Source organism: Rattus norvegicus, chromosome 17 (assembly GCF_036323735.1).
Source record: "Rattus norvegicus strain BN/NHsdMcwi chromosome 17, GRCr8, whole genome shotgun sequence".
NCBI lineage: Eukaryota > Metazoa > Chordata > Mammalia > Rodentia > Muridae > Rattus > Rattus norvegicus.
In genome coordinates, this window is record NC_086035.1 from 58,924,342 (window position 1) to 58,945,313 (window position 20,972).

General features: G+C 43.2%; 1 protein-coding gene and 1 long non-coding RNA gene across 26 annotated transcripts in view; one reads left to right on the forward strand and one right to left on the reverse strand.

Annotated features, from left to right (window-relative positions):
• Window positions 1-1,487: 1,487 nt before the first annotated feature.
• LOC108348578 (uncharacterized) lies at window positions 1,488-9,840 on the reverse strand. Of its 3 annotated transcripts, XR_005495839.2 has the most exons (3): window positions 9,705-9,840; window positions 7,681-8,013; window positions 1,488-5,185 (listed from the first exon to the last, which is right to left on the reverse strand). It is a non-coding gene; the product is annotated as an uncharacterized LOC108348578 (long non-coding RNA). The 3 variants fall into 3 exon arrangements; XR_001841941.3 differs by having other exon boundaries at window positions 1,488-8,013; XR_001841942.3 differs by lacking the exon at window positions 9,705-9,840 and adding an exon at window positions 9,550-9,641 and having other exon boundaries at window positions 1,488-8,013.
• The window catches only part of Crem (cAMP responsive element modulator), a 69,150-nt gene continuing 55,847 nt past the window's right edge, over window positions 7,670-20,972 (forward strand). For 14 of the 23 annotated variants that reach the window (XM_063276083.1, XM_063276090.1, XM_063276092.1 and 11 more), the window contains exon 1: window positions 19,748-19,846. In XM_063276083.1, coding sequence (XP_063132153.1) covers window positions 19,803-19,846 — 44 coding nt within the window. In that variant the 5' untranslated portion in view covers window positions 19,748-19,802. Of the gene's footprint in view, window positions 10,027-19,739; window positions 19,847-20,972 lie in introns of those variants that run through there. The other 9 variants (XM_063276102.1, XM_063276103.1, XM_063276105.1 and 6 more) reach the window with 6 other exon arrangements.

Sequence of the window (20,972 nt, forward strand, 5' to 3'; positions counted from 1 at the left end):
AGGAGTAGTCTCGCATACCTTTAATCCTTCAGGATAGAATTCTTATATACAGTTTTGGGGTGGGTCAGTGTCTAACAGTCGGTACTTCCTATAGGCTTGGCCTGAGAGTTTGGGAATACCTCACCTACATGTGTGTGGGGGGAGGGTTGGTCAGGGTCTGACAATAGGTACTTTCTATTGGCTTGGTCTGAGAGCTTAGAAGGCCTTCTCTACTGTGGGAGGGCGTGGTCCTGCTTCTACGTGACTGATGGCCACAGGCCTCTCTACTGGGGCAGGGAGGGGGCCCTGTAGCTATGTGAGAAGGGCCTGGCCTCCTAGGAATTTAGGGAAACGCCTATGTCCCTTAGGGTCTCCAGGGTTTTGACCTTATCTCGACCTAGAACCAGGATACTTTTCACAGCCAGCTGCCCCACATCCATCAGGGACGATTTCTCTCGGATCATCTTAAGTAGCTATATTTTTCAGATTCTCTGCTTCCGAGGAAGTCAGACTGATCCCAGCCACACCCATGTCCCATAGCCTCACAAGGCAGGCCGTAAGCGATGCTTACCGAAAAGTAACCTCAAATTCATGCAGTTCTGCTGCAGAGGAACTCTAATTATCAGTTTCCTAAACTGCTGAGGTGGTGCTCGAGGAGTGCGCTTTTACCTCCTTTATCCTTCCTCAGTATCCACTTTTCTACAGAGGTCCAGGTTTTTGGATCCCAGGAAGGGCTCACAGATCAAACTTCTACTCTTTTCTTGCATCCTACCAGCTGTAAACAAACAATGCCCCAGGAAGCCAAGTCTCCATCTCATTCTGTTTTTTTATCAATATTTTTCCTGCCAAATCTGAGGTTAGTGTAGAGGATAGCATCCATCCATGTGTTGTTTTTTTCATTGTATTTTTTGTTTTTCTCCTTACAGGGCACGCTGTCTCTGAAAAGACAGCTGAACCTCAGCTCCATGTCTCACAACACAGCGAAAGCAGCACGGCCAGACCACACAACACGGCCTCCTTATTGCCACGCTGCTTATGTCCTGTCAGGGATTGCAGTGTACCCCCTACTCTCTCAGATGACGTGGGGGAGTACGTGTCCATTGAGGAGGCATGCCACTCCACACCACACAGAGAAAAGCAGCCACACTGGGATTCTTCCACAGGATGCTCAATACTCAGATAGGCTGGCCTAGGTCCATGCTCTATCAACTATCATGGGGAGCATACAACTGGCATCACGGGGAGAGGTAAAATCTCCTGGGACACGGGGAAAGGTCACGTTGCGATTGCCTCATGGCTGCTCCACTGTCAAAGGTCAGCATTAGTTGGATGTCTTATTATGTACTGCAGGGCCTGTGTAAATGCTTCTCCCCAGCTCATCTTTGCTTCTGTCAGTCTTGGTTCCAGCACTAATTATGTTGCATGACATTTCTGGGGAGATGAGCAAACATCTCTTCACTATGGACAGGGCCTTGACAGCAGATCAAATAAACCATTTTACCCAGTTCTTGATTGGCAATCAGTTTATTGATGTTATTTACAAGAGTACATGTGAGGGGTTAGTTACAGGAGCATGGGTAACTCAAAGGTGTTGTTGGAATTTACAATCCTAATAAGAAACACAGCCCAAATGCTTGAATTACCCTAGATGCACAGAACACATAAAACTCAAGAAGGATGACCAAAATGCGAATATTTCACTCCTTCTTTAAGAGGGGAACAAGAATACCCTTGGCAGAGAATAGGGAGGCAAAGTTTAGAACAGGCAGAAGGAACACCCATTCAGAGCCTGCCCCACATGTGGCCCATACATATACAGCCACCCAATTAGACAAGATGGATGAAGCAAAGAAGTGCAGGCCGACAGGAGCTAGATGTAGATCTCTCCTGAGAGACACAGCCAGAATACAGCAAATACAGAGGCGAATGCCAGCAGCAAACCACTGAACTGAGAACGGGAGCCCAGTTGAAGGAATCAGAGAAAGAACTGGAAGAGCTTGAAGGGGCTCGAGACCCCATATGAACAACAATGCCAACCAACCAGAGCTTCCAGGGACTAAGCCACTACCTAAAGACTATACATGGACTGACCCTGGACTCTGACCTCATAGGTAGCAATGAATATCCTAGTAAGAGCACCAGTGGAAGGGGAAGCCCTGGGTCCTGCCAAGACTGAACCCCCAGTGAACGAGATTGTTGGGGGGAGGGCGGCAATGGGGGGTGTGTGGGGAGGGGAACACCTATACAGGAGGGGAGGGAGAGGGGCTAGGGGGATGTTGGCCTGGAAACCGGGAAGGGGAATAACAATGGAAATGTAAATAAGAAATACTCAAATTAATAAAGATTAGAAAAAAAAAAAAGAAACACAGCCCAGATATCTTACTTGTAAGCCATATGCCTAGATTGGGCAGATAGCTCTAGGGATATACTAACCCATTATTCTTCAGCTATGAAGCCCCTTGTTCCTTGTTGTTTGTCCTGCTCATGCCATTCTGATGCATGGCAATTCCTCTTCTTCCTACTCCTTCTTCTCTGTGTTTCTCTTTCTCCCTCTTCCTGCAACAACTCCCACCCCCACCTCACCCCTCGTTCAAGCCTCCAGTCCTATCTTTCTCCCACAACTGTCCAATCACAGGCTCTAGACTTTTATAGGAAAAAGGAGAAGGTATATGATGGTCTGCTCCTTCCAGGCAACCAGTGCGAGAAATCAGTATTTAGCATTAGGACACCAGCAGTATTGGGCCAACCCATCACACAAAAGCCCACTGAAAAGCCCACCCCAGGATCTGGGATAACATAAAAAGATGTATCCTTGGATCTCCTTGCTGAACACACAGGCCCAACCCCAAATTGCTTACTGTTTATATAACTTTGAGAAGGAGTTTCATGACTCTCATAATTTTGTGAGCTTTCTGACTCTTGAAAGATGTATGAGTGTCTCAATCTCATATGCCTCTATTCCAACCAGTAGTTGTTTAGTCCACGGGGCTGGATGTGCCAGCTGGTCTTCGTTATATGCTGGACTTCAGAAAAAGTAGACTCGGTGTTGGGGATTTAGCTCAGTGGTAGAGCGCTTGCCTAGCAAGCTCAAGGCCCTGCAAGGCCTTGGGTTCGGTCCTCAGCTCCGGGAAAAAAAGAAAAAAAGAAAAAGTAGACTCTAATGCCAGAGAAAGAATGGACTTGCTAACCAGGGTGAGAACAAGTAGGCAAAGAGTTTCTTTTTCCATGTCCTTTTCCCAGATGGTGTGGCCCAGACTAAAGGTGGATCATCCCACTTCAAATGATCTGAATTAAAGGTTTATCTTTTCACATCAAAGATCCAGATGACAAGTGGGTCTTCTCACTTCAAATGATTTAATTAAGGAAAATACCTCAACCAGGCAGCGGTGGTACACACCTTTAATACCGGCACTAAGGAGGCAGAGGCAGGCAGATCTCTGAGTTTGAGGCCAGCCTGTTCTACAGAGAAAGGCCAAGGACAGCCAATCCTTTATATAGAGGAACCAGTCTTGAAAAACAAAAAAGCAAAAAAAAACCCAAAAAACAAACAAACAAAAAAAACCAAAAATCCAAAACCAAAAACAAAAAACCCCAAAAAACCCCAAAACAACAACAAAAAAAACAAAAAGCAATAGCAAAAACAAAAGGAAATAAACAAACAAAAATTGCTATTAACATAGGTAACATAGTCTTTGTGAGAGGATGGAATACCTTTTGGGTATATGCCCAAGAGTGGTATAGCTGGGTCTTGAGGTAGATTGAGTCCCATTTTCTGAGAAACCAACATATGGATTTCCAAGGGGGCTGTGTGTTCCCATCAGCAATGGGGGAGTGGTCCCCTAGCTCCACATCTTCCCCAGCATGAGCTGTCCCTTGTGGTTTTTTTTATCTTAGCCATTCGGACAGTTGTAAGACGGAATCTCAAAGTTGTTCTGATTTGCATTTCCCTGATGGCTAAGAATGTTGAACATTTCTTTAAGTGCTTCTAAGCCATTCCTCTGATATTAATTCTGTTTAGATCTGTGCTCCATTTTTTATTTTTTGGTTGCTTGTTTTTTGAGATAGGGTTTCTATCAGGTGTAGCCTTGACTGTGGTAGACCTCAGTCTGTAGATCAGGTTGGTCACAGAAGTTCCAGCTTCTTGTGCCTCCTAAGTGCTGGGCTTAAAGGCGGGCAGCACCGCTCCTGGCTATATCCCATTTTTTAATTGGATTATTGTTTGTCTCATTTCTTGAGTAGCCCTCTGCCAGAAGTGAAGTTGGTGAGAAGAAAATCTTTCCCATTTTGTAGGCTGCCATTTTGTCTTATTGACAGTGTACTTTGCCTTATGTAATCGTTTCAGTTTCCTGAGATCCCATTTATTATTGTTGATCTTAGTGCCTGAGCCATGGGTGTTCTGTTCAGGAAGTTGTCTCCTATGCCAGTGTGCTCAATGCTAATCCCCACTTTCTAGTCTATAAGGTTTAATGAATCTGATTTTACGTTCAAGTCTTAGATTCAATTGGACTTTCGTTTGCTGCAGGGTGATAGATATAGATCTGTTTGCATCATTCTACAAGCCAGAAACTGGGAACAACCTAGCTATCCCTCAACTGAAGAACGGATAAAGAAAATGTGGAAAATGTGGTACACAATAGAGTATTACTCAGCTGTTAAAAATGACATTATAAAAGTGTTCAGGCAAATGGATGGAACTAGGAAAAAATCATCCTGAGTGAGGTGACCCAGGCCCAGAAAGAAAAACATGGTATATATTCACTTATAAGTGGACATTAGCTATAAAGAATAATCATAATACAAGTCCACAAACTCAGAGAGGCTATATAACAAGGAGTGATCAAGGTGGGATGCTTGGATCTCTCTGGGAAAAGGAAACAGAATAGATTTCAAGGAGAGTACTAGGAAAGGCTGGAATTGGTAGTTATTTCTGGGGTGAAGTAGAAACGTAATGCAATGGAAACTCCCTGGAATCTACAGGGGTGGCCATAGTAAAGACTCCCAATTTCTGTAACCAGGCAAGACTCCCAGTGGAGGGACAGAGACACCAACCCAGCCATAACCTTCTACCTACAATTTGTCTTGCCTGCAAGATTTGCTGGAGTAAAGGTGGCACAGAACTTGTGGGAGTGGCCAACCAATGATTGGCCAACTTGCGACCCATTTCATCTGACGCTACCAGCAACCAGAGGCTAGATAGCCCAGAGACCTAGGAAAGAACCAAACAAGATTGGGAATAAACAAACAAATAAACTGAATCAATGAAATGATACCTAACGATAATTTCCTATACTCTAGGCAGGGACCTGGGGTAATCATCACCACAGAGGCTGCCTCTGGCAGATGCCAAGACACACGGCCACACATTAGGTGGAGCTAAGGGAATCCCTTGGAAGAGGGGGAGAAAGGATTGGAGTTGTCAGAGGGTTCAAGGACATCGCAAGAACATGGGTCCTCAGAGACTGAATGACAATCAGGGAGCCTATATGTGCCCTCTGCATATATGTTATGCTCAGGTAGCTTGGTGCTCTTGTGGGGCTTCTAACAGTGGCGGTGGGGTATCTCCAACTCTTTTGCCTGCTTCCGGGACCTTTTTCCTCCTACCTGGTTGCCTAGTTCAGCATTGATATGAGGATATGGGTCAAGTCATACTGCAGATTGTTATGCCATGTTTGGTTGGTACTCCTGGAAGGCCTACCCTTTTCTGAAGTGGATCTGAGGGAGAGGGGAATTTGTGGAAAGGCCTGGGAAGAGAGTAAAACTTCTGTCAGGATGTAATATATGAGAGAATAATAAATAAATAAATATTCTCTCCTGTGTGAGATGTTGTCGGAAGCCAAGCCTGCTTACACACCCTCTGTCATGTTTCGGGAATGTTCTTATCAACACACTTGCAATCTATGGTTTCAGGCTATAGAGAGGGTAATGATAGTAGTGAAATTGATTTTGGGCCCTACATGGCCTTCCCGCCTTCTTGTCTTTATAAGCCACTGTATCAAAATAAAATTTGAGAGCTTGATCAGACCATAGACTTGTTCTCCTTCTTTATGCCTCCTGTCCCCCACTCTTTCTCCCCCTCCCAGGTCTCCTCTGAACCCCTGCAGGCTGGGGCAAGATGTGAGATCTAGATGAGTGTGTGTGTGTGTGTGTGTGTGTGTGTGTGTGTGTGTGTGTGTGTGTGTGTGCGCGCGAGTGCGCGTGCTCATAAGCCAAGGTGCATGTGTGGGAGGTCAGAGGACAATTTATGGGAGTTGCATCGTTCCTTCTACCGGGATCCCAGGGATCAAACTCATGTTACCAGGTTTGGCAGCATGTGCCTTTACCCCCAGCCCTAAAGATTAGCTTAAAGAAGATTCCGTTACTAGCTCTTGTCCTCCCCAACTTCCTCTTCCTTTATTCCTCCCACTCCTTAGTAGTTTGTTTCCTAATAGTGTCCACACATTTCTTTTCAGGAACTGGTTTTCTCCTTCTAGGCAGAGCTAAGTGGTAGGCACCATTACCTGGCAAGCCATCTTGCTGGCCCCAATTTCTTTTCTCTAACAATGGTGGAGGTTCTCTGGCTCCCACCTTTACAGTGTCTATACAAACTACCATTTAATGTTCATTACCTGATGTTCTTTGTGGCTTTTGAGACAAGGTCTCTATGTAGCTCTGGCTGTCCTGGAACTCACACAGGCTGGCTTGGAACTAAGAGATCTGTCTGCCTCTGCCTCACAAGTTTCTAATGTTAGAAGATCATGTAACTGGGTGTAGTGGCATACTCTTTAACAGGGAAATATAAAGGATATTTTCATCTATGTCCTCCTTCTTGGAAAAAGAAGAGCTCAGTTTCATCTTTAGTGGGCCTCTTTTTATCAGTTCACTTGTTTTATCTTTTTTAAAATTTTTTCACTTATTTTATCTTAAAATAGGTTTTAGCAGTGAATCTCTGGGTTCCAGACCAGCTTGGTCTACAGAGTGAGCTCCAGGACAGCCAGGGCTACACAGAGAAACCCTGCCTCAAAAAAAACAAACAAAAACCAATTAACCAACCAACCAACCAAAAACAACAACAACAACAAAAAGGAGAAAATAGTTTTAAATTTGCTAGGAATGGTGTATACACTTAAAATCATAGCACTCAGACAATTGATACAGGAGGATCAAAAGTTTGAGGCCAGCCTAGGCTGCATAGTAAGACCTTGTCATAAAAGCAAGCAAACAAACAAGAAAGCATTGCTAAGATGTTGAACAAAGTTAAAAACCAGAATTCGAAAGCTCCTTCTAGCTCTTATTTCTATGGGTCTACTTCTGCATGGTGTTGTTGTTTGAGCCAATAATTTACCATGCTTTTTAGTGCCTAGTATTGTCAGCTTAATGCTGAGTGCAATTACCAGCTAGTCTTCAGCCTTCTGTGAGCGTCAGTTTTATTTTGATTTTTTATGCAGGTATCTTGGTAGTTTTGTATGTAGTTTTCTCAAGCTTTTAGGAAACTTACTTTTGGAATATTTTTCTTAAGACTATTTATTACCTGAACTTCTTCAGTTCTTTATATAAGCATCCAATTTTCACTCCTACTTTTTCCAAACAGCAAAAAAAAAAAAAAAAAAAAAAAAAAAAAAAAAAAAAAAAAAAAAGTATGCATACATCCCCTTTTGGATGCTGTTTAAACTTTAGGGGGGTGGGGGGAAACTCCCTCAACAATAAACTGGTCAAAGCACAGACCTCTAAATGTGGTCTTCCTCGGGTGTGGTCTCCCACTCTAGAACGCCAACTGCGCACAAATCTCACATTCAATCATTTCAAATTCTGAAGGGTCCAAGTGACACCAGGTCAGCTGGGCCATGTCAGAGCACTTAGAGGCAGAGGATAACAGCTTTGGAGGAGAGAATGTATGGTGATAGCCAGATTGGGGTGGTGATGGTGATGGGTGGTCTTGGTTCTTCTCAGGCTGTAGACTCTGGCCTGCAATACAGTAGCAGCCTCTTTCCAATAGATGTGGAGTGGGGCTTGAGCCTGGTGGCCTAGGACTGTTGTCCCAGCTACTCAAGAAGGAGCCTAAAGCAAAAGGATTTGAAAACTCAAGGTCAGCCCAAGCTATGAAGTTATTTTAAGGTGAGTATGAACAATTATTAGTGAGATCCTTTTTCGAGATTAAAAGGGAAAGGAAAAAGGGTGGTGGTGCTGGGGTCATAGTTTAGTAGTAGTGAGTTTTCGAAGCATGCCTGAGGCTACAGTTGAAGATTTAATTCCCGGGAACCTTCCACTTCACAAAGAACAACAAAAGTAAGAAGTGATATTTAGCTGTCATAAAGGATGATCAAATTTTAATAAAGACACAAGCAATTATTGTAGAAACGGAAAGAATAAAAACTATCTACATGAATTGGAAAATGTAAGGTATTTCTATGAGTCAGCATGTAGTTAGCTACAGTACTACAGAGGGATTATCTCATAGCTTTAAAAACTGATCTGCAGATCTTAAAAAAAGTGTGATTGTGCTGGGCCTATAGGAGTAGTCCCAGTACTTTGAATGTTGGGGCAGGAGGATTAGGGATTCAAGGTCTGTCTTGACTACAGACTGCTGGGATTAAAGGGAGGAACTAAAATGTCCTGTAAGGGATCGATTTTATTCTTACTTTTTTTTTTTTTTTTTTTTGAGACAGGATTTCTCTGTGTAGTCCTGGCTGTCCTGGACTCACTTTGTAGACCAGGCTGGCCTAGAATTCAGAGATCCATCTGCTTCTGCCTCCTGAGTGCTGGGATTAAAGGTATGTACCACCTCTCCCAGGTGTTACTCTGCCTTTTTTGTAATTGTAACTGTAGTAGTTGGGGTTGCCCAAAATTTGGTAAATAGTGGGATTCTGTTACAGTGCCTCCTCCCACCCCAGCCCATAGGCACCGATTCTCAAGCTTGACATCTTAGGCAACCGCTGTAACCCTGAGCCACATCCCTTGTCCTACAGGTACTGTCACTCACAACGCATCCCTTCTGAAATTGTACTACCTTGTTCTAGGTATTTCCTTCACAGCAACTTTTCACTAGAGATTTCCAAATGACCAGTCTTGAGAGTGTTGGTTCATTTTTTTGTTTTGGAATGCATAGTGACTTAGTTTTGGGAACCAAATCCCGTTTTAGGTATCAAAAGGGTGCTAATCACTATAGATAGATAGATCTTACGCAAAACCCCACGATCGAAACCAAATTCTCCATTATTAACAGGCCCTAAAAAAATTTCTGGCTTTTGCCAAACCGTTTTACTCTTCTCCGCCACACCTCTGCCTAGGGCCTGTAGCTATTTGTTTGGGACCTTGGGCAAATAAGTTCTCCCGAGATGGCAGGCTAGGAACAGGAACCGCGCCAAAATACACTCCAGGCCTAGCGGCGGTTTCCAGAACAACTTTTGAAGCCTGGAAACTCAGCAGGTCTTAATCCCTAGCTCGCACCTCCGGCGGGGACCGAACCCCCATACTTTGTGACTGAGGTCAGGGTCAGGAGGGATCCTAGGAAGTATTTAGGAAAAAAAATGACGAGGAACTGCACGCCACCGTTCTAGAGTAAGGGCACTCAGAGCGCACGCGCAGAGGATGTACCTTCCGGTTTCCTGTTCCACCTCTTAGCACCTCCTAGTCATCCGCCTCAACAAGGCTTCCCCTAACACGCCCCGCCCCCCAAAGATAGCCCCGCCCCCAAGGCTCCGCCCCGACGCTCCCCCCCACCCCGTTCTATTTAATTGTTGGATTGTCACCTCTGCAATCCCGCTGACGGCCAGCAGGGGGCAGAGTTCGGGCCTGCAACTTTTTTCCTTCTCCGGCCGCGTCCCCTTAGGGAGGCGGTCGGCGTTGGGGGAGGGGAGGGCGGGGCTCGAGGCCGCAGTTCGGTCCGCTGCTTGCGCTGCTTTCTGTTCGGGTCGGCGGAGAGGCCGCGACAACCGCATCAGAGCTGACGTGGGTGCGACGTGGGGCCGCAGCCGCCGGGTTGCCTGGGCGGCGGCCGTCGGGCTCTGCGTCCCCCACCTCCTCCCGTCCGTAATCAGTGACGAGGTCCGCTACGTAAATCCTTCCCGGCGGGTAAGTGGCGCGCCTGCCTCGCATCACAGCCCGTGGCGGGCGGCGGCTGCTCGGGACGTGGCCTTCCGCCCGGCCTGCCCGCACCGCTGCCCGCCTGCTCGCGGCTCGCCACCGAGAGCTTCCCCGGCGCGCAGCGGGTCGCCTCCGCTCTCCCTCTTCCGTTCTTCGTCTTGGTGTCGGCGAAAAAGCCTGCCTTCAGAGAGCGGTGCGGCCGCTCCTGCTTCTTAGTCTGACAGGAAAAGGGCGTCGGTCCTGCTCACCACAGCCCCGGGGCCGCCGTAGTGCGTTGGCTCCAGCGTTGTGTACGCGATGTAAATAGAGAATAACGTGCCCTGTTTCTTCAGAAAGGGTGGCTCAGGGACTCCACGATCCAGCCATTTTGTCCCCACACACTATAGATCCGGGGGTGCGGTGGCGTGCGGCCCGGCGAGTCGCAGTTGGGGGTCCCCAGGGTCTCTTCTGACTTGTTTCAGAGAGTCCATTACTGGATTCCCAGACCGGGAGTAGGGGAGACATGTCCAACACAGTCTTTTGTCGCCTGTTACAGGCGTAACTAACCGCCAGCTTTAAGTGGCAGGTCCCAGCACCCTACCCGGGAAAGCTGCTGTCCGCTCGTCAACACCATACCGTCACGCTGGAGCCCCGGTGCCGGTGTGTCTTGGGTGACTTCCATGCTTGCTGCTTTTCTGCACAGTGTGAAGCGGGGGTCCTACCGGACCGCTTTCATCCAGCATCGCATTAGTAACAATAATTTTTGCTCGTGTTTTCACCCTGGTCACCGCGTTTGGTCAGTTTGGGATAACAGGCTTTTTGCCGTTTGTAAGATACCTGTTTAAATCTCGGAAAATCACATTCCTCAAAGGAACTATATATCTTGTTCAATAAATGTGATTACTTAACCGAAACTTTTTGAGAGGGTCTCATGTAGCCTTGGTTGTGCAATGGTTGACTTAGAACTTCTGATCCTCCCGCCGTGTGCTGTGATTTTAGGCATGCACCATTGTGTGTTAGTTTAACCAAACAAAATCTTAAAAAGAGGTTTACATCCTTCATGAGTGAACTGTAATTTCCATATTACATGCTGCTAACGACATGACTCTTTGGGGGAAACTGTCAACAGTGTAACTAGTGTCCCAAATGACAGTGCTTCATGTAGAATCATGTTGAGAAGTGTGAAATTGTAGTTACAGTGGTGTGTTATGTATCTGTAAGATATAAATAAACTTTTAAATGTATAAAAACACAGGAACTTTTAGTCTTTTTGTTTTTACATTGTGCCCAAAGGTTAATGAAATTTCTCTCTACTGAAAAAAATTTAACACACTCCAGCACAGTAGAGGATAGACTATGAATAACTGCAGGATTATGCAGTCTTGCTTAGAATTATGGCATGTTACCAAAACAAACAAACAAACAAAACAAAAAAAATCCCACACATAGGAATTCTGGCCGAATCTTTACCAATGAGAATTTAACTTCTCATAATATTACCAAATAAATATTGGGTCATAAAATTTAGCCACATTGTTGCTGAAGGTAGGTAGGTAGTCCGCTGGGATGCTTGCAAATGTCCTGTCCGGTTTAGATAGACTTTTGAAAAAATACTTAAAGATTTAATTTTGAAGTGTGCGTGTGTGTGGGCAGGGGATGAGAATGAGTGCTAATGTATATTTGGGTGTTCTTGGAGGTTAGAAAAGTATGTGTGATCCCTTGGAGCTGGAGTTATAGTGGTTGTGTGCTGCCAATGTGGGAGCTGGGAACTCAACTCAGGTCCTCTGAAAGAGCAAGGAGTGATCTTAATAGCGGAGCCAACTCTCCAATTTCCTTTAGGTAGCATTGAGAGACTTTAGCATAGTGTTAGGACATTGGCTGAGGAGAAACATCTGAAATATGTGAAAATTTAAAGTATTTTTACTTTATTAAACTTACACATTTCATAAATAAAACCAATTTTTGTTGTTTTGAGACAGGATCTCATGCTGTGTCCCAGGATACCCTTGAACTTGTGATCATCCTCCCTGAACCTCCAGACCTGACCAAAAGTCAACTTGAGGAAGAGATAAATACATTGGATGTGGTTTCAATATATAAGTGCAGGAACTTAAACATGGAGATGTTAGGGAAAAATGTCTCATTTGTAACACAGTGGGCATAAATGAACACTTGAAGTGGGTACATTAATAATTTCCTTTAGTTCAGTGGTGGAGCACTATCTAGCATTGGAGAGTCCCCTGGTAGGTTCAGTCACCTATATCTTACTCCCCTGCCCACAAAATGAAAAGAAATACATGAAGTTTTTAAAATGTGTTTTTCTATCATGACATTTATATAGTAAGGACTGTTTTTGTTTTCTGGTGATAGAAGAGAAGGAAATCTCAGGTCATGTTAGTGGGCATTTGTTTTTTTTTTTTTTTTCTGTTGAGACTGGGTCTCACCATGTAGAGTAAGGCTTGTCTTCAAAACAGAAAAGTGTCTCTATTTCTCTGATAGTCCAGTTTTATTTTGCTTGGAAATGTCTTACTTTTCTATTGCCATGACAAAACACTGTGACCAAAGAGTTTGTTTTTGTTTGAATGAGTACATCTGCACTTCTATATGTTAGAAAGGGGCATCAGATACTGCTGTAGATGCTTGTGAACCACCATGGAGTTGCTGGGAATTGAATCCAGGACCTCTGAAAGAGCAGTTGGTGCCCTTAACTCTCTCTCCAGCCCCAATCAAGGCAGCACATAGAAGAAAGCATTTAATTGGGCTCACGACTCTAGAGGGTTAGAGTCCATGACCATTATGGTGGGGAGCACAGCAGCAGGTAGCAGGCAGCAGGCAGGCAGGCAGGCAGGCAGGCAGGAAGGCAGGCAGGCAGCAGGCAGGCAGGCAGGCAGCAGGCAGGCAGGCAGGCAGGCGGCAGGCAGCAGGCAGCAGGCAGGCAGACATAGTGGTAGCTCAGAACCTAAATCTGACCCACAAGCATTAGGCAGAGAGAGCTAACAGAATGATGTGGGGTTTTGAAACCTCAAAGCCCATCTCCATTGATATACCTGGTCCACAGCAAAGGCATGCCTCCTGCCTCCCAATCCAGTGTTTCTCAGCCCCCTCACCCCCTCCCTCTCTGTGTGTGTGTGTGTGTGGTGTCAAACAACCCTTTCACAGGGGTTGAATATCAGATATCCTGCATATGAGATATTTACATTATGATTCATAACAGCAAAATTATAGTTATAAAGTAGCACCAAAATAATCTTACGGTGGGGGATCACCATATCATGAGGAACTGTACTAAAGTATCATAACATTAGGAAGGTCAAGATCCACCATCCTTGCCAAATAGTTTAAACCAACTATAGACCAAACATTCAAATATTACAGCCTATGGAGGCCATTCTCATTCAAATCCCAAAAAAATGTTTTAGAGAATCCTTTTTCTTTAGTGAGTAACAAGATCAAAACCTGGGCCTTGTATATACTAGGCAAACACTCTACCCCTAAGCTATGTCTCAGCTTAGTTTGATAGGACGAAAGCCCTCAGTTTTGAAATTAGGACAACTTTATCATATATAACGACACACACACTAATGCTTACGGATGCTCTGGATACTTTATGATTAGTTGTGTATATATGTGGTGTTCACATATGTGTGTATGCAGTGTGCTTTTTTGTGTGTCTACATGCAGAAGCCAGAACAAGACACTGAGTGCCATCTATTGCTTTTTGCTGAATTGCCTTGAGCCAGGATTTCTCATTGAGCTGGAAGCTTGCCATTTGAGCCAGACTGGGTGCCCAAAGAACTCTTGGAACACCTATGTTTACTTGAAAACCTCGGGATTAATGGGTGCTCAGAATTTGAACTCAGGTCCTTAGGTTTTCATTCTTACAGAGCAGGCATTCTTACCCACTGAGCTATCTTCCTAGCCTATGATGCTTTTATTTATTTGTTTACTTTGAGGCAAAGTCTCATTGCCCAGGCTAGACTCAAACTTCTGTGCAGCTGAGGATGGCCTTGAACTATCAGTCCTGCTTCTACCTCTCAGGTGATGGGTAAATATTATATTATTAAAATTGCCAAAGGATTACATCTGGTTGTATTTCTTCACTTAGGTATTATTTAAAGAAAACATTTATGTTTGTGGGTGTTTTGCTTGCATGTGTATCTATATATCACATGCATACCTGTTATTAGAGGTCAGAAGTTAAGTTGCTCAGTCCCCTGAAACTAGAGTTACAGATGGTTCTGAGTCACATGTGGGTGTTGTGAATAAGACTTAGGTCCTCTGCAAGACCAGCATGTACTCTTAACTACTGAGCCATCTCTCCAGCCCCTTAGGTATTTTGTTTAGCTATAAAAGCTAGAACCAAACTCGGTAAGTATAGTGTTTAAATTCTTCTCTCCCAATTCTGGCTAAATCAAGTACCTATTTTCCTATATTCATGTTGTTTTATATATTTGTATTTTATTATCTATCTATCTATCTCTGTCTGTCTGTCTGTCTATGGTTTTTTCAAGACAGGGATTCTCTTAGTAGCCTTGGCTGTCCTGGAACTAATTCAATAGATCAGGCTGGTCTTGAACTCAGCCACCTGTCTCTGATTAAAGATGTGTGCTACTACCTACCGCCCAGCTTTTATTTTTATGTATGGGCATTTTGCCTGCATATGCCTGTGCCCTTTGTGTGTGTGTGTGTGTGTGTGTGTGTGTGTGTGTGTGTGTGTGTGTCTGTGTGTGTGTGTCTGTGTCTGTGTATACATGGTAGGGAGTGACAGAAGATGCCAGGAGTTCTTATCACTTTGCACTGTCTCATATCCACAGTTTTTTGGTTATGCTAATTGTAGTTTTTAATTCTTTTTCTTTTTGCTTTCAGTACTTTCTTGCAAAGCATAATCGGAGCAGTGTATGATTTAAAGATTCTATTTTTGGTATTTAAAAGGAATAAAGACCTAAAACTTTGAAAAACTTTGACTGTTTTCTACATGTTTTATGTAGTACTCTGGGATTGGTCAAGCTAAATATAAAATACTGGAAAGAGGATTGTAAAAATCATGAGTACTAGCATTCAGGAGACTTAGGCAGGAGTATTACTGACAGTTTGAGACCAGTCTGAGCTACAGAGAATCTGCTTAAGATACTGAAACCCAAAATACACCCCTTCCCCAAACAGGTGTAGTTTAGTGATAAAGTGCTTGTCTAAAATGCGTTAATCACAAGTACTACACACACAGTCATGCATAAAAAATTAAAAACTAAAATTACATATAGTTCATAGTGAAATAAACTGAGAGTTCTGGTTTAACAGATTCCCACAAAGTCCTTCCAAACCTGGAGACTGGAAATGATGTTCCTTAATGTCTCGGGCCCTGGTAGCAAGCTTTAAGCTTCCACACACATTTCTGCAGTCACTATGCTTAGGACTTTGGATACTCATTCTTCAGATGAGGGGAACTATGGATGGTTTCAAGTAAGGAAATAGCAATCCAAATAGTTCTGTGACCAAGTGAAGTAGATTGTAAGAAATTGAGAGGTTTCAGTGAAGTAGGAAAAGACTTATTTCCTCCTGCCAGAAAATGGTTAGGATGGTAACTAAAAGCACTGACAGGATGAACAAAAGAGAAGGGAATTAAGAATAGGAGATAGAATTATTGGGACTGAGATGTGATTCTAATTCCACATTCGAAGAAGAGTTGGACATTTTAGATTCAGTGATGTGGCTGGTGAAGGATATTAGATAAGTGGCTAAGATCACACAGCTTTAAAGTGGTGGAACTTTAGTTCCTACTCCATCAACTGGCAATGCTCTTTACCCACCTCTATCACCCTATTGTAGTCAGCCACATTTCTACCTCAGGAGTTGGGGACAAACATAATAGGTATGGAGGGAGAGGATGGGTAGGGTGACTGAGTCAGTAAGTCTGTCAGTCATTGAAATACGAGTACAACAAGGGACCATTGCTGGATGAGAGGGAGGTTTGGTGTAGCTTTGAGCATTGTGTTTAAGATCCGTGAGCCAAGAAACAACTGACAGATTCTTGGGAAGATGGTGCTCAGAAGAAGTATAGCCTGAAGTGAAAATTGAGAATCAACTGAAGATGACATGGCTTAAGGAAAGTATGGAACATTGTTGTTCCTGGAAGCCTGGGGAGCGCTAACCTTTTTTGTTTTGTTTTTTGAGACAGAGTCTCACTATGTAGCTCAGGCTTGCCTAAAACTTGCTATTTAGACCAGGCTAGCATTGAACTCACAGAGATCAGCCTGCCTCTGTCTTCCCAGTTCTAGAATTGATGGCATGTACCACCACACCCGGCTGGAACACCAACTTTATATGAGTAGATCAGCAGATGTGGTTTAAATAGGCTCATTCCTGAAATCCCAGCAGCAATTAGAAGGCTGAGGCAGGAGGATCACCATGAACTTGAAAGTAGTCTGGGCTACAGAGTGAGATCCTGCTTCAAGTACTTATTATAGTTTGTGTATAGATGTTTTGTGTGTAAGTTTGCATATTATGTGCATGTCTGGTACCTTCGGAGGCTTCTGAGAGGCTGGACTTATGGATGGTTGTGAACCACCATGCGGGTATTTGGATTAAAGTCCCAGAAGAACAGCCAGTGCTCTTAGCCACCAAGCCCCAAGATTCTGTTTCAAAAACAAAAATCAAGAGAGAACAAAGGGCTGATTCTAAGGTAGTGTTACAAATACTTCAAGAGGTTGGGATTTGAAGTAGGAATGCTGAGGAGACATTAAGGACATTGTAGCCTAAAAAGCGTCCTATAGACTTGTCAAGTTGGCAGTCAACCAGGGATGGCATCTAGGAGAGACAGGTGGGGGGAGGGGGAGAGGGAGGAAGGGAGAGAAGAGGGAGGGAGAGGGAGAGGAAGGGGCAGGGGTAGGGGAAGAATCTGAGAGGAGTGAAATAGTTCTCTGATAATTCCAAGCCAGAATCTAGTGTAGTTTGTTAACAAGGCTACTCTTTGACATGCTTGTGATGCCAGGAAACTGGTTCCTTCAGTGATGGAAGAGGAAGTTGGTGGCTGTTTCTGAATTTTACTGACATCAGTTTTTTTTTTTCCCCTTTTACTTTGTCATGTTTTCTCTGTTGTTATTTTGAGAACCAGTCTTCCAGTGTAGTCTTGACTGGCCTGGAACTTACATTTAGACCAGAGTAACCTTACAGTTAGACTAGAGTAGCCTTGCATTCACAGAGATCTGTCAGCTTCTGATAAGCGTGAGGTTTTTTTTTTTTTTTTTTTCTTTTTTTCGGAGCTGGGGACCGAACCCAGGGCCTTGTGCTTGCTAGGCAAGCGCTCTACCACTGAGCTAAATCCCCAACCCCGGGGTTTTTTATTTACTTTTTTTTTCTTTACTTTAAAAACATATGAATAGGGCTGGAGAGATGGCTCAGCGGTTAAGAGCACTGACTGCTCTTCCAGAGGTCCTGAGTTCAAATCCCAGCAACCACATGGTGGCTCACAACCATCCATAATGGGATCTGATGTCCCCTTCAGGTGTGTCTGAAGACAGCAACAGTGTACTTACTTACATACATGGAATAAATAAAAATAAATCTTAAAAAAAACATATGAACATATGTTTTTCAGGCTGGGCCTGGTGGCATATATCTTCAATCTTAGCATATTGGAGGCAAGTGGATGTCTGTAAATTCAAGTCCAGGTGGCCTATACAGCAAACTCTAGGTCAGCAGGGTCTACATAGTGGGACCTTTTTCACCTACAAACAACAACAGAATGTGTTAGTTATTTAGGAGAGGCAATGGTGTAGTGGATGAGAGTGCTTGATCTGCAGCAGGCCTAATGACCTAAGATTAATTCCTAAGTCTCTTACAGTGACAGGAGAAGTTGAGTCCACAAAGTTGTACATTTACTTCTTTACCTCCTCATGCATATATACAAAATAATAATGATGAAATTTAATATATTATTCAGTGAAATAAAATATTTTACAGTGAAATATGGAAATTAATCAGTTGTTTTCTATTTTATTGTCCTGCTATTGTTATTGCTCAGATATGATCATTATTCTTTGTTTATACATCTATTCTCTCTTTAGACTGCAGGCTCTTGAAGAGTAGAATGTCTCCAGAATTCTTCATAAGAGCATGATTTATAGCAGATTCTAATCAGTATTTAATGAGCTGATGGTCCCTACCCCTTCTCTTGGTTGTAGGACTTTGAAAGCAGATTCGATGTTTCCTCATGAAATGCTAGTATCATATAACAGGGTTAATCTCAAGAAATGGAACTCTGTCTTTTAAAATTATATCATCATCATCATTAGTTTCTGTGTGTGTTCTGGGGGTTAAAAGATGTGTTTATTGATAAGAGGTCAACTTTGTAGAGTTGGTTTTCTCTCCTTCTCCCTTACATGGGTTCTGGGGGTTGAAATAAGACCACCAGACATTTATATAGCCAATACCTTATCAGTAAAGCCGTCCTGTCAGTTCTTCACTTATTTTTCAAGATTTATTTATTTTTATTTTATGTGTATAGTTGTTTTGCCTATATTCCTGGCATATAACCCAATTTCCTGACCTTTCCAGCTCTGAAATGAAATCTTGTACATTTTGGTCTTTTTCTTCTCTAATTTTACCTCATTTCACAGTGGATGCATGTCTGTGTATCTGTGTACCTTATGAATGCAGTGCCTGGCAAAAGTCCAGAAGAGGGCATTGGCTTCTTTGGAACTGAAGTTACAGTTGTTAGGCACTGTGTAGATGGAGAGCTTAACTCATGAGCCACCTCCCTTCACTCCTCTTTTTTTTTTTTTTTTTTTGAGATAGGGTTTCTTTGTGTAGCCCTGGCTGTCTTGGAACTCACTTTGTAGACCAGGTCTCCAGCTCAGAGATCTGCCTGCCTCTGCCTTCCAAGCGCTGAAAGTAAAGGTACCCAGCCTCCTCCCTTCTGTTAATGCAGGTTATCTTGTAGCTCAAACTGGCCTTGAACTCTGTAGCTAGCCAAGGGTGACCAAAGATGACTCCTGATTCACCCAAATCAGCCAGAGTTGTATAGTGAAGCCTTGTCTCCAAAAAAAGAAACTAGTTTTATTTCTGTGTCTCTGTGAGTACAACATATATGTGCAGTGGATGGTAGGAACTGGGGAGAGCATGAGATCCCCTAGATCTGGAGTAGCAGGCAATTGTGAGCCACTCAGTGAGCAGGGACCAAACTTTGGAAGAGTACAGAGCTCTTAAATATTGTGCCATTTCTCTAACCCCTAATGTGTGTGTGTGTGTGTGTGTGTGTGTGTGTGTGTGCATGCTTGCTTTGTTTTCTTAGATGGTCTCACTCTGTAACCCTGGGTGGTCTGGAATATATTAACCAGACTAAGGTGGGCTGGAACTTACAGAGTTCTGCCTACCTCTGCTTCGCAAGTGTTAGGAGTAAAGGTATGTGCAACCATATCTGGCATAAATTGATATTTGAAGAATAATATAGAGTCCTTTCAATCTTTAATTGTTTTTTAGTTCTAAAAAAACTAGATTATTTACCAGTGGGAAACAGAAGCATGTGGATCTCTGAGTTTGTTCTAAGTCAGCAAGGACTACATAGAAGGTTCTAGGCCAGCCAGAGTTAGTTTTGTTTCTATGTCTTTGTCTCAAAAAAAAAAAAAAAAGATAAAGAATGAATCATTTTCCTGGCTTAACTGTGAGAGATTTAATTTTTTTAAGGCTAAAATGTTATGACCTCCTAATTAAAAATTGTGATTTTACTGCAGGATAAATAAAGAAGAAAACAGGGAAGGAACAAAGCATTGATTACACATGTAATAATAATGAGCAAATGTGGCAGGAAAAAGTATATGAGGACAAATGTAAGGTAGGTGGATATGTTCTGTACTTTGGAAGGCCTTGCCTAGAGGTGAAAGTTCCAATAATAAGCAGATTGGTGGTGCCTGTGGGCACATAGGTCCGCATGTGTGTATGCATATATGTTGTGATAACATGTACTCACATCACTTAGCCATCACTAAGGCTTCAGGATCTACCATGTGCTCTACAGAGTAGAGTAGGGGTGAAGCAGAAATGGGTGTTCACACTTGGCTTTGCTGAGTATTGGTGGCATTCTCAGCCAAGAGTAGACATGCCGATCTGTATGTGGAGGGCTTGGGGGAGCTACAGATTTAGGGTCTGGGGCATCTTCCTTGCTATTATACTTTGTTTTTTGTTTTTTTGTTTTTTTTCGGAGCTGGGGATCGAACCCAGGGCCTTGCGCTTGCTAGGCAAGCGCTCTACCACTGAGCTAAATGCCCAACCCCCGCTATTATACTTTGAAAAAGAGAAGAAAATCTCCACAGTGTTTTATAAAGCAGAAATCTTTACATTTTCTCTTGGTTTTGGTCAGAAAACACTCTTGTTTATCATCAGTCAGATTTATCTCTAAAGAGAACACAAATTTTCGATGCCTTTTTGGTAAAACTACTTGAAAATAAGAACACGTTTTGGCCCAGGCCATATGTAGCTCAATTGGTAAGGGTACTTGTCTAGCATGCATGAAGCTCCAGGTTCTAGCCTTAGCAGCACATAAACTGGTCATGATGGTACAGGCCTCCAGATATTAAGAGTTCACGGTCATCTCGAGCTACATACCAAGTTTGATACCAGACTGGGCTACTTGAGACAATATTAAATGGGGAGAGGGACATTAATGAGTTTTTTTTTCCTTCAAAGATAATTTACTCATTTACCAGCCTAATTTGATTTTATAAATTGTAAAGACCTCAAACTATGAGTTCACTAGTTAATTGAACACTTTAATTACAGTTTTAAAGCTGTCTTATTTTTTAGTTAGTATTATGTGAACTGTGCTTTGATCCTAACTTTTAAAAATTGTTCCCTGGGTACCTCTGATGGCTTTTTTAAAACATGTTTTTCCTTTTTTTATTTTGCCTACATCGTCTTCAGTATGCTACTTATGTGGCTCTGTCCTCAGCAGCTATCATCAT